The sequence below is a fragment of the Ambystoma mexicanum genome, chromosome 4p (genome assembly GCF_040938575.1).
Source record: "Ambystoma mexicanum isolate Mex_15411 chromosome 4p, UKY_AmexF1_1, whole genome shotgun sequence".
NCBI classification, from domain to species: Eukaryota; Metazoa; Chordata; class Amphibia; order Caudata; family Ambystomatidae; genus Ambystoma; species Ambystoma mexicanum.
This window is the reverse complement of record NC_090927.1, coordinates 299,542,489-299,555,745: the sequence shown is the minus strand read 5'-3', so window position 1 is coordinate 299,555,745 and position 13,257 is coordinate 299,542,489. Positions and strand designations below refer to the sequence as shown.

Sequence of the window (13,257 nt, the reverse complement as noted above, 5' to 3'; positions counted from 1 at the left end):
CCTGTTTACACAGCTGCATACACAGATCTGAACAGAGGTGGTGGCTGGCCGATTGATCCAAGGAGGGAAGGTCGAGCCACGGGTCCGCTTCCCGACAGCCAGCTGTACAGGGCCCCAAGAAGCGAAGCCACACGAGAGTGGGAAAAGGCTATTTAAGCATCACAAAAACCCAGCCGAACTGGTGAAGACTCCCAATAACAAGTAACGGGAATTATTAAATTACAGAAGAAGGCCAAGGGAAACCTAAGAGAGCCTCAGAGGACATTAGTAATAGCAGGAGATTGTAAAGGACTGTTAGCTGAACCCGCACAAAGATTAAGAACAGTATAAAGCTAACCCTCACCATGGCAGTTTGGATTAAGGTCTGTCTGTACTGCTCTGGAAACCAGGTGGCCCTTGAACCGGATTCAAGGGGTTACTTTCTCGATTACAGTCTGAATAAACCAAAACCCGTCAACTGGTCTTCGGGAGCATCATTTGCAGGAACAGAGTTCTCAGGAGTGCAATCGTTGATGGAGACATAGAGGTCCTCCTGCGTACACCCGAGAATCATCCAGGGCTGGTCCATCCATAGCTTATTGGTCAACACCAGATCCTGCCAAGAGTCCCGTCTTTTTAGCACATGACCTTAACCATGCCTTCCTCTAGATAAGAAGAAAACCATTATCATTGTAATTTTCTTTTAGCTCGAAAAGCCAGGAAAATAGAAAACGCTTTGAGACTGTAAACCATAAGGACATTGAAAAAAATATAAACCTTTTTGTGCAAAACCTAGAGATTGTGAAAACCTCCATAAGGGAGCTACAAACCCTATTAAGAACTGTGAAAGACATTGGGGGAACCAGCTAGGAGAAGGGAGTCATTCTCCTAGCCCCACAAGAACTTTGCGATTGTTAGCCCCATGAGAACTTTGTGATTGTTTTATTTCTTTTGGGTTACGAAGAACCTAGCACTTTTGTGGAACTTTTGATTTGAACAACCTGAGAGGCGTTTGGACGCTTTGCGTCCGGCAGTCATTCTTCTGGATTACGAACAGTAACTGGACTTTTATGGTGTTTTGTTGTAGCGACAGGGATAGCGTAGGAGCCTTTGTGAACTGGACGGTGCCTTTTTGTATTGACTCACATGGACTTCCTAACGAGCACCCGAGCTTCTTTAGTCTAGGTAGTGTGAGGGTGTTGAAGATGGAAGCTAACACAAAGGTGGCATGATTATGTTTATAGACTTTTTTTCTGTGTGAAAAAGGTCCTTACTAGCCGTAACTTCTAAGAGGGGTTTCCCTGTCTCAGGCTCTGTCAGAATGTCGGTCCACGTAAATTCCAACATCCTGTGTCAAAATCTACTTCTGTCCCTAACACTATATACCTAAAAGGTAAACTCACAAAAAGTTCCTTCCTTAAGGAGAATGGCTCCCTTTTCCTTCTTGAGTAATGTTCAAAAGATTGTTCTTTCAAATCAAAGTAACCAGAGGGAATGACTCCCTTCCCCTGGCTTCAACCAGTCCTTGCCCAATGTTACCCCCAGGAGAATGGCTGACTTCTCCTGGTGTGGCTCTTTATACTCTTCAATAGAACCAGGTGCAATGACTCCCTTCCCCTGGTATGATTTTGGCACAGTTCAACACAAGGCCAGGCGGAATGAGTCCCTTCTCTGGGCGTTTTCGGCTTAAAACTCTGTTCAGGACCAAGGGAATGCCACCCTTTCTCTTGCTATGCTTTGGCACAGTTCCATACAAGGCCACAGGGAATTACTCCATTCCCCTGGCGTCTTTGGTTCCTGAATTATTTCAGGACCAAGAGAATGCCTCTCTTCTCTTGGTATGCTTTCAAATTCATGCACACTCTGATGCCTTGACTGGTTCTCAACAAAGCCCCAAATCTTGTCTGGGTCCCAGAACCTTCTCTGGTGCTCAATGGTTCTCTCTCTCCCTAATGAAGATTTCCTCTGATGCTTTCTGTTTCTAGTTTTGGGTCCCAGACCACTTTGTGGTATCCAATGGTATTACTCTCATGGAATTAGGGAATCCCAAAATTGTCACATACTAGTGACATCCCTACCTTTTTTGGGGGAAACAAAGTACTATATAGACATAGGAGGTTGTTAGATACTATCAACAGTTAAACCATTAGCAAATTATCTTAAGAACATATAATATACAGTATACATGATCACTTGCCCATGTAATCTAATTTACATTGGAAAAACCAACAGAAAAGTTAACTCGTATAATCGAGCACAATAATTGCATAAAGAATAAAATAGTACTCGCGCCTATGGTGAAACATTTCGTTGAGAAAAACCATGGCTGTGAGGATTTTAAATGGACTGTCCTGATAACACATGGTGCTAATCATAACATCAAAAACAAGCTCCTATTAACTCAAGAACAAAAGCTCATTTTCTTCACCAAAAGTGACGAGGCCTCAACGAAGCCATAGAATCGCACAAGATATCATCCTGAACCTCGATAGCCACTTTCTTTATGCTACTCAACTTACCGGCTTAAGAGTCGGCTTCTCCTGGATGCGAGCATAAACTAGATAACAGAACTATAGAGCTAAAACCACCTTTAAATAGACCAGTTTAATATGCTTTATTCACTAGAGATATACCAGTTTCCATCAATAAACCATCTTGTTATTAGGCTGTAATTGCCTAGTTAAACGGCCTGTTGAAATTCAAACAGACGAAGGCAATAATGATATTCTAATCCAATTTAATCAAATATAGTCCAGCAATAAAGAATGTCCTTCAATGTAACCATTACTAATAACTAAAGGACTATTTTCCGTATCACCCGTTCGTAAATGACTGGTTAATTAATTTTTTCGCTTTCGGTGAATCTTAATGAGAGCTCTTTTGATAGAACTAACCCCTAAATCCCCCTGATTCAACCAATGGACATTGACATCACTAAGAGAAACGTCTGTATTAACTGATAGCCTGTTACTAGATAACTTTGGTCTTTATCGGTATTATACAGCAATCTTTATGATACTAAAATAAAAATAGGACTTTTCCAACTAGTTTTGTCCCACTAAGATGGAGGTCGGAACTCCTATACGTCTACATTAGGTACTACAGGCAGTATTAAGTTCCCCTTGGAGTTTTTCACCAGAATCCACTCAACAGCCAGTAATAATGAAAGAGCTGCTACAGTCAACACAACAGGTAAGTGCTAACTTCCTGACCGTTCTATCTTAAACTCAGTTTTTTAGACACAGACGCCACACAATTCTGACACCGCCACCATCTACTAACGATCCATGCTGTGTAAATCAGCCTTTAGGTCTCACCTAAGGAACTTGTTCCTAATCGGCAAACAGGCAACATTCTAGCTTAAATACAGAAAAGCCAACACTCACAGCATTTTTTAACTGTTGTGGATATAGCTTGATGCTCTACTAAAATAAAGGTAAGACTAACCACCTCATAATAATTAGAGAATCTATTTGCACCGAAAATAGAGACTGATGCAACCTTGCTGGGAGGAGCCTGAGAAACTCGGAAAGAAAAACCGCAGCGTTTTCAAACACAACCCAGGGGAGCACCGGAGACCCAAAGTGAAAGCCAAGGCAGGCAGAAACACAACGCGGTTGTGTTTACATGCCGCGGTGTTTCTGCCTACAGCTGATTTCCCATTTGGGGCTCTCGGACTCCCCACGGGGGGCCCGAGAGCCCCAAATGGGAAATGCTAAATGCTGCAGTGTTTCTGCCTAAATCTGCTTTCCCATTTGGGGCTGTCGGGGCCCCCCGTGGGGAGCCGGAGAGCCCCAAATGGGAAAGCAGATTTAGGCAGAAACACAACCGCGTTGTGTTTCTGCCTACCTTGGCTTTCACTTTGGGTCTCTGGGGGAGCACCGGAGACCCAAAGTGATAGCCACAGCAGGCAGAAACACAACGCGGTTGTGTTTGAAAATGCTGCAGTTTTTCTTTGAGTTTCTGAGGCTCCTCAGAGCCGGAGGAGCCTGAGAAACTTGGAAAGAAAAACTGCAGCGTTTTCAAACACAACTTTGTATTTATGTTTGCGGTCGCTTTAAAAGCGACCGCAAACATAAATACGTTTTTTTTTAAAAAAAAATATTTATTTTAAACAGGCAGGATTAAGCAATACAAAACGATCAATCACGACAAATGGCATAAAGAAAGCACAGTAGATTGTTCACCCCTTCCCTCCCCTGTGACTTAACATTCTTCTTCTTCCTGTCGCCACTGGGAGTTATCTTCCCGTAAAGTCCTCCTGGCTATTTGGGGCTTGTATGTCAGGGCTGGATAATTCCGATCAAAGTCTAGGATTGGGCCCCAAATGTTTTCGAAGCGATGTAGGCGGCCTGCCCCGGCAGCCGTCACCTTCTCTGCGATTAAGATGTCCCAGATTTTAACCCACCAAAAGGGCATTAACGGTCCTTCTACTGTTTTCCAAGTGCGAGCTATTACGTTTCTGCCTGCCAATAGGCATTGGGATAGCAGTTTGGCCATATGGCCAGATCTGGGGTAGATTCCGGGGATTGGGGCTCCCAGGAGGATGGGCTCGGGCTCCAGGGGAAGTCGCACCTGAGTGATGTCTGTGATTGTTGCTAAGCATTGTTTCCAAAAAGCCTGGGCCCTCGGGCATGACCACCACATATGAAAGAAAGTCCCTACTTGGCCGCATTGCCTCCAGCAGTTCGGGTTGAGTGTGGGGTTCATATGGTGTAGTCTTAGGGGAGAATAATACCATCGGAGGAGGATTTTATAGGCGCCTTCCCTGTTCGTAATGCAAGATGAAGAAGTATGAGCCCGCGACCAAATGTCAACCCACAGCTGGTCTTCGACTGGGCGGCCCAGGTCTGCCTCCCATTGGGCCATATACCGGGTTTTAGAGATTAGGAAGTCAGTTTGGAGGCGTTTGTATAAGGTGGAGATGCCCCCCCTAGTTGGGAGGTCATTTAGAGTCAGTTCCATGGCCGTGGGGGGGGCGGGTGGCAGCTTGGCGGGTCTGTGGGTGGGAGCACCAGTGGCGCAGCTGAATGTACGTAAATCTGTCCTGCTCCCGAAGTTGGAAGAGTTCTTTACATCGCCTAAAGGTGCAGGGCTGTCCCCTTTCGAAAAGTTGCCCCAGGGTCACCAGGCCTCCCGCTATCCAGGATCTGAAGTTTCGGGTGGCCCAGCCAGGCGTAAAGGCCGGGTTCAGGAACACCGGTGAGGAGGGGCTGAGTCCCACTGGGATTTTCTTTTGTTTCAGCGCTTTGTCCCATGTAGCCACCATGTGTTTGGTGGCCCTCAGGAGGTTCTGCCACTGGCGGCGCTCGGAGGGATTGATATGTGGAAGAAAACGTAGCGGGAGCGGCAGTTGCGCCTGTTCAAGATCCACCCATCTCGGGCGGTTGGTAAGAATCTGCCATGTTCGGATACAGGCGAGTTGGGCCGCCATCTGATATTTTTGTAGGTCTGGGACTCCGAGGCCACCTAGTCTAGTATTGCCCAGCATCGTGGTCCTAGGGATTCTGGGCTTTCTCCCTTTCCAAATGAACCGTGACATTTCCTTCTGCAGATTTTGAAGGGCCGGTGCCGGGATTGGTACTGAGAGCGAAGAGCAAGCATATAGAAACCTCGGAAGCAAGTTCATTTTACAGGCCGTGATACGACCCATCAGTGAGATTTCTTGCGCCGTCCACCGTTTTAAGTCCGCCACGAGTTCCGTGAACAGTGGGGGAAAGTTTGCCCGGTAGACTTCCCCCGGGTCAGCTGGGATCCGGACCCCCAGATAGCTGATGCTCTTAGTTGACCATTGTATCGGGCATAGCGGGGCCAGAGCCTCCCGAATCTCCCGGGAAAGGGCCACCCCCATGGCAGCTGATTTCCGAAAGTTGATGGCAAAGCCAGTGACCTTTCCATAGCTCTCTATCTCAGCTAGGACCTGAGGGAAGGAAGTGCGAGGTTCTGTGATGGTTAGTAAGATGTCGTCTGCATATAGGGCCAGTTTATGGTGTGTTGTGTTCGATTGGAAGCCCTTGATTTCCGGGTTTCGCCTGATCCGTTGGGCGAATGGTTCCATGATTAGTGCAAAAAGCAGTGGTGATAACGGGCAGCCCTGTCTGGTTCCACAGGTCAGGTCAATAGGGGAAGAAAGGATGCCATTGACTCTGAGAAAGGTTTTGGGCGCAGAATAGTTAGCCAGAGTCATGGCGCAGAACTCTGGACCAAAGCCAAAGGCCTCGAGAGTAAGCCTCATGAAGTTCCAGTCCACTTTGTCAAAGGCCTTAACTGCGTCCAGGGCCAGGAGCACCAGCTCTCGGGAGTCTCGGGAGGCAAGTTCCACCAGGTTCAAGGCTCTGCGAATATTATCAGCTGTAGAGCGGTGTGTGATGAAGCCACTCTGGTCGGCGTCAATTATCTCTGGTAGGATCCGGGACAGGCGGGTTGCTAGAATTTTGGAGTATATGTTGGCGTCTATATTGAGCAGAGCAATCGGTCTGTAGGACGCAGGATTCTTTGGGTCGCCGCCAGGTTTAGGCAGCAGGACGGTGATTGATTCTTGCATTGACGGGGTTATAGTGCCCGTGGTTCTGAATGAATTAAACAGCTGTACCAGGGGTGTGAGGAGTTGTGGTTTGAAAATTTTATAAAATCTTGTCGTGTAGCCATCCGGGCCAGGGGCTCGAGACTTGAGGGATTTTATCGCCTCATCGACTTCCTCGCCGGTGATCGGGGCTTCCAGTGAGTCCCGGGCTGCGTCCTTCAGTCGGGGGAGCGCAGCGCTTTGCAGGTATTCCCTCTGTTCTTCGACCTTCCGAGGCGGGGCGGCCATTACCTGGGTCAGGTGGGCCGATGCAATTCGAAGCTTGTCGTGATCTAAGTATTGCGTCTTGCCCTGGAGGTCCCGTAGGCCCACGATTGTGTTGTTTCTTCTTATCTTAGCGAGTTTAGCCACCAGTAGTTTGTTTGCTTTATTATTTTTGGCATAATAGAACTGTTTGGCTTTCGTCATTTGATGGGCGGTATGTTCCGCATAGTGGGCTTCAATTTTCTTTTTTGCTATTCGGAGAGCTCGCTGCGTTTTAGGGGTCCAGCCCTTTTCCCTATGGGTTTTTTCTGCCCTCTCCAGTTCTTCTTCAAGGGCCTGACGAGTTTGTTGTTTATGTCTATGATAGGCTGCCCCTTTGGCAATCAGTTCTGCCCGCAGCACTGCCTTCATTGCATCCCAGGTATTAGCTAGGGAGGTATCTCCGCTAGGGTTTTCCTTGAAGAAATTGACGATTGTGGTTGCAATAGCGTCTCTGAGTGGCATCTCATTAAGGTTGGGGTTGTATAGTGTCCATCTACGTCGCTGGGGATCAGGGGGACCCTGAACTCGGAGTTCCAAGGTGACCGGGGCGTGATCGGATAGGATTCTGGAGCCTATGGTCACCTCTTCAGTGAAGGCGGAGATTTGCGGGGATATTAGAAGGAGATCTATCCTGGAGAATGTCCGGTGAACATAAGAGTAGAAGGAGAAGTCTTTTTCAGATGGGTGGAGCACTCTCCATGAGTCCACCACCCCCAAAGTCCTGAACAAGCGCAGGAGGGCTAAGGCCGTGGTGAAGTCTCCGGGGGAAGGTGGGTGCGATTTGTCCTTTACGGGGTCCGGGACCCCATTAAAGTCCCCACCGATCACTATCTGGCCCTCCAGAAAAGGAGAAAGAGTTGTGGTTAGCGAATCATAGAAGGGTGCTTGGCCTAGGTTCGGCGCGTATACGGAGACCAGGGAGAACAGCTGTCCCGCTAGCAGGCATTTCACCGCTATGTAGCGTCCTTCCGGGCAGCTTATGGTGTCTAGAATCTGGGGATTCAGCCCTCTCCGGAACAGGATTGCAGTGCCACCTCGCTTGGAGTTGCCGGATGCGAAGAGTTGCTTTGGAAAGTCACGAGAGTGTAGGCGGCTGAAGTCTGCCGGTAGCAGGTGAGTTTCCTGTAGCATGGCCACGGCGGCGGCCTCATTCTGGAGTTTTTGTAGAATTGATTTGCGTTTAGCCGGTGAGTTCAGGCCCCTGACGTTTAGAGAGATGAACTTCCAGGTTTGCTGTTCCGGAGTGGGACCTGGGGTCGCTGATGAAGCTTGTGGGAGGGGGGGAGCTACTGAGGAATCAGCCATTATGTCGTGGGAGATGTGACCATCTGTTATCCTGCTTCTGAAATTTTTGCTCGGACCGCCAACGGGAGGTCCAAGTTTTAACTGGGGGTAGAGGACCCATTATGGGGTTGGGCCCTCCCCTGGCCAACGGGGCCGTGAACCAAAGAATAGCCAACATGGCTGGAAATGTGAGTGGTTTGCTCCAAGGACTCATAGGTGGAATGTACCTTGAAGCTGGGCATGGGCCGTGGGGAAGGGGCCCGCTGCATCGGGGATGAAATCCATCCGTGTTTTCAAGAGTGGCGGTTGGTTCCGCTGCGCCAGTATCGCTGAGCTGGGTCATAGGGGTCGGAGGGGTCCCTTGCGAGGTCGTTCCAGGTTATCTTTTCCTCCTAAATCTCGGAACCCTCGACCATGTATTTTGTTTGGACCTAGGGGAGGCTATGAGGTCCGAGTCAGTTGCCACTTCAGTGGCCTGTGAGGGCGAGGAGTCAGTGGGGGCCGGCTGCAATATACATCCAGCGTCATCTAGATGATTGATCCTGCGTATGGTGCCCTTATAGGAGAATTGCAAGGCTGTAGGAAAGAGCCATTTATAGCGAACCTTTTGGGCTTGAAGGAAGGTGGTTAGTGGGCGAAGGGCTCGCCTTTTCTGGAGGGTCAGCGGAGATAGGTCTTGGTAAATTTGAAGAGGGATCCCTTGGAAGGTGATTTCGTTCTCAGAGCGACTTATTGCTGATATGGCTTCCTTAGTTGTAAAGAAATGCACCCTGGTGATCACATCAGGAGGGCCGTCTGACTCAACTCCACGGCGAGGGTTTAGTCTGTGAGTGCGATCCAGTAGCAACAGTGAATCCTCCATATCTGGGAGGAGAGACTGAAAGAAGAGGCCCACGTATCCAGCAAGCTCTTGGTCTGGGACTGACATAGGAACCCCTCGGATGCGAAGGTTATTGCGCCGGGCTCTGTTCTCCAAGTTCTCCTGCTTATACTCCAGGATTTCGCATTTGTCCTGCAAAAGCCCTATGGAGCGCTGAATCTCCGACAGGGAGGAGGCGTGGTCCTGGGCTCGGTCCTCAATCTCCCCCACTCTTTGTTCTATCTCCGAGACCCTTTTATCGGTGGTCTCCAACTTGGCCGTAAGCTCCGACATACATGATCGAAATTCGGTTTTAATGTCAGCCATGAAGTCACGAATGTCCTCTTTAGTTGCTAGCGGTCCCCTGTTGTCCAGAGATTCTCGTGAGGCGGGGGGAAGAGTGTCCAGTTTCTTTGCTCTGTCGGACGACATTAGCATTGTCGCTATGTCCGAGGACTTGGCGGATTTCGGTTGCCTAGACATGACGTGGCCCGGCAAGCGTGGGTCAGGGGCCACAGGCAGTCCGTGCGCAATAGTGGCGATGGCTTAAGGGTAGCCTGAGTCCCTCCGGGGGCCGGAATGAGTGTTCCGATGTCCTGGTTGCACGTAGGGGCTTCTGGTGCGAAGGGGAGAAGAATTAAGGTGTCGTCCCGGTCTCACTGGTACCAAGCTGAGCGGGGGGGGTGGGGGGGGGTGGCGGGTGTGGGCCGGGGCGCCCCAGGAAGCAAACAAAGGGAGAAGCGGGAGCAGTTCAGGTGCCGGGGCACGCCAGTTCAGGCTGAGCTCTCATGAAGGAGGGCGCGGGTTCAGATCGCCCGCCGGATTCCTGGTGGTAGTGATGGCAGTAGAGGGTTTATGTCACCGCCAGGAGGGCAGTAAACATGGCGCCGTTATCCGAGCTAGGAGATCTGTTCCTGCAGGGGTGCGAAGTCTGATGGGGGTCCGAGGCCCGCCCTCGAACTCTCCGGTCCCAGCCCCCTCCTCCAGAGTGGCGGGGGGGCACGGCGGAGGGCAAGAGCCGGGGGACCGCCGCTGCGTGGTGAGGTGCGTTTGGGGCGGCTGCAAGTCCGGGACAGAGGCGGAAGCAAAGGGGGGGGGCCCGGGGCCCGAAGCTCCTACCTCGTCTCCCGCCGCCTGGGAAGTCAGCTGGGTCGCCGGAGTGCTCAGGGGTCCAAATGGAGAGCTCCGATGGCGAGGCCGCGTCTCGGCCGTCGTCGCTGGGTCCCGTCCGCCATCTTGGATTACGCGGCGGAAGGGCCGCGAAATGCAGGCGGCTCGATCATCGTTGTCTCGGTGAATCTGGGCCCCGGCAGCTCAGCGGCGGGGCTCTGGACCTTCCAACGTCCCCTCACCGAGTTGGGACCCAAAACGCTGCCTGGGAACCTTCATAAGCTGGGATGCAGCGGGCTTCCCACGGAGGCCATCAAGGAGGCGACTGCATAGTCCGCGCTCCAGGCCACGCCCCACATAAATACGTTTTTAAAGCTGCGGTTTTATTTCTAAGTTTTCTGGGCTCCTCCAGCACGGAAAACTTAGAAAAAAAAAACGCAGCTAGTGCTTATTTTAAAAAATAAATAAATAGCACTTACCGAGATTCAGCTGCAGCTTTCCTGCTCTGGTCTCCGGTCCCCGTCCTCCGCGTACAGCACCAATGAAGGAAAAGTCACCCAGCGGTAGCTTTTGTTTACTACAGCTGGCTGGCTTTTCCTTCATTAGTGCCGCAAAAGCCAGCACAAGCGGGCATCCATTTCACAAAATGGATGCGCCCATGTGCTTGCTTTTGCGAATTTTGAGCTTGAATAGATCAAAATTTTACATAGGAAGTTTAAAAAAAAAAGTGCTAGTATTCTTTTTTTTTTAATGTTGCCTATCTATTTTTTAAATACATTTTTTTTTTACTAGACTATCCCTTTAATAGTGGTCATTACATGGTTGGCTTTACAGATCACTTCACTGGGGCTTTGGAGGTTAAATTCTAAAAATGTATTTTGGCATGTAATGGCATATAGTACAGCATATAGCAGCTAGGGCCTGTTACGTTGGTGAACAAGTGGTTGGGGTAAAAACATTTTTCTGAATGATTTGTGGCCTCTTTTCTCAGCCCAAAAAGGATTATCCACGAAATGTAGTGGCAAACATTGGTCAAAACTTGGAATATTTGAAGACAACTTCAGAGTGGTGTGGTATTGTTAATTGGGCATTTGGATTAATTAATTGGATTGTTAATTTAACCCTATTATCAGTAACTTAATTGGATTTTAATATAGGACAAATTAATTATGAAAAATGTGGCTTGCATTTGCCTTATCTGCCCATTATCCATGTAGCAGATGAGCAGAGTATCACATTATTTTTCAACCAGGACACTGTGTAACAACAAATATAGGTGACACTGAAAGTAATATTTCTGATAAATAGAATGCACTGTAGCATCATACACAAACCTCACATGTACAAAAAGCAGTGCATGCAAATTATTTAATAAAGGAAAGTTGGGTATCCATGCCACTTGTTTGCCCATCAGGCTCCTAGCTGTACAAAGGAGTAGAATGACAATTTTCTCCAGGAAACAACCCTGGGCATGTGGTTCGTTTAGTTTGCTCACTAGTACATTTGGCAGCTGGGAAAAGTATCTGAAGATGACCGAGTTTTAACATTGACACTGCAATAACAAGTAAGGACATTTTCTGAAAAATAATTTGCATGGCGGCAACAAACTCAAATCTTGCAACTACAAAAATAAACCAACTGGAACTACAGCAGGCTCATTGGCCAACATTCCTACACAGTCCAGGACTCTGTCCTGGCTATACTGCTACTGAGGTCTCATCCCTTCAGCACCTCCTTCTCCGCCTCCACACCATGGCCCAGAGCAAATGGCAAGCAATATTTTAGGGTGCCAAGAGCAACATGTTGCTCCCGAGCTACAGGTTGGGGGTCACTAGTTCAAGGCATAGCAAAATAGCTGGGGGTTCCATTGATATCAATGGAATGAAAGTTGCAAAAAGACAAATCTTTCCCAACGCCGGCTGTCGTGTTGCTAACTGAGAATAATAGAACGTGGTAATATTAATCGAATTGGATGTAATTTGCCAATGTTAATAAGGATCTCACTATATCTATTGTAAGTCACTGGTGTGCAAACTGTTACTAATGCAAACATGCCAATTCTCACTAAATGGAGAATATTGAACGCTGGACATTTTATGTTAACTGGGCATAGTGGAAACTAATAACTACTAACTAGACCTAATGTTTGCTGACAATGATGTGTCCTATAGGCATTATGCAATCTGACAATGATTTGGTATTTAGCACAATGCACACAGACATTACTGTGCCAGGTTGGCTCAATGGTGACTGTGAATGATGTGCTATCTGGTCCTAGTGAAAGCTGGCAATAGAACAATACATAAAAGAAATTTGTTTCAGAAATTACTACATCAAAACATTTAACATGGCAAATATGTTTTATTAAAATATTTAGTGCTTTATAGTAGCATTATTACTTTGTTTTTGTATCATTGTATGTAATACCCAGAAATGCTAGAAAAGAAGCACGGAAGATGTCTGGGAAGATTGACCACCATGATGGGATGTCTAGTGATGATGAGCTGCTTCCAGACAAAATTGTTGATTTCCAACAGGAAAAAGGTGAGTACATTAGGTCTAAAATATGTGTGAGAACGGCTGAGAAGTTAGTGTGTGTGTGTGTGTGTGTGTCAGGAGGGAAGAGGGCGCTCAATTTTTTTGTTTGTAAAGTGCCCACCTAGCTCTGGAGCAGTGGAGCGCTGTACAGAGTGTGGGTAGCCAGCATTTGGGCTGGCATCTTTTAACCGTAGTGCAGTTCTGTGAGGTTTGTGTGTCAGTATTTGTGTTCATTGGAGTTGGTCCTTGGTCAGGAGTTGCTGAAAGTACTCTATTTTGAGAAATTGGAGCACTGTGGGGGCATTCCAAGCCAACACCGGGCTAGAGTTCCAGAGGCTGGGTGCATGAAAAGAGAAGGATTGTTTGCAGGTTCTCTTTGCTGACGAGTTGTGGTTCAAGCCAGTTGTTCGATTTGCTCCGCGAGGATCATGTTCCACCAGATATGTGGCTACCAGGTACGCTGGGACTGCTTTTTAGATGATACATGCAGTCTTGAACAGCATCCTCACTTGGAGTGGAAGCCAATGTAGTTCACGCCAAGTAATGTCCCCATTTTATTTCTTGCAATTGTGAAATACAACTTGTAATTACAATCATGGAACCTACAGTCTGAGGCCCTTTAATATCCTCCTATAATAAAATAATTGTTATTCAATCT

General features: G+C 48.1%; 1 protein-coding gene across 2 annotated transcripts in view; it reads left to right on the top strand.

Annotated features, from left to right (window-relative positions):
- The window catches only part of GCFC2 (GC-rich sequence DNA-binding factor 2), a 945,959-nt gene that overhangs the window by 446,814 nt on the left and 485,888 nt on the right, over positions 1-13,257 (top strand). For both annotated transcript variants that reach the window (XM_069605850.1, XM_069605849.1), the window contains exon 10: positions 12,493-12,605. In XM_069605850.1, the coding sequence (XP_069461951.1) occupies positions 12,493-12,605 (113 nt within the window). The remainder of the gene's footprint in view (positions 1-12,492; positions 12,606-13,257) is intronic.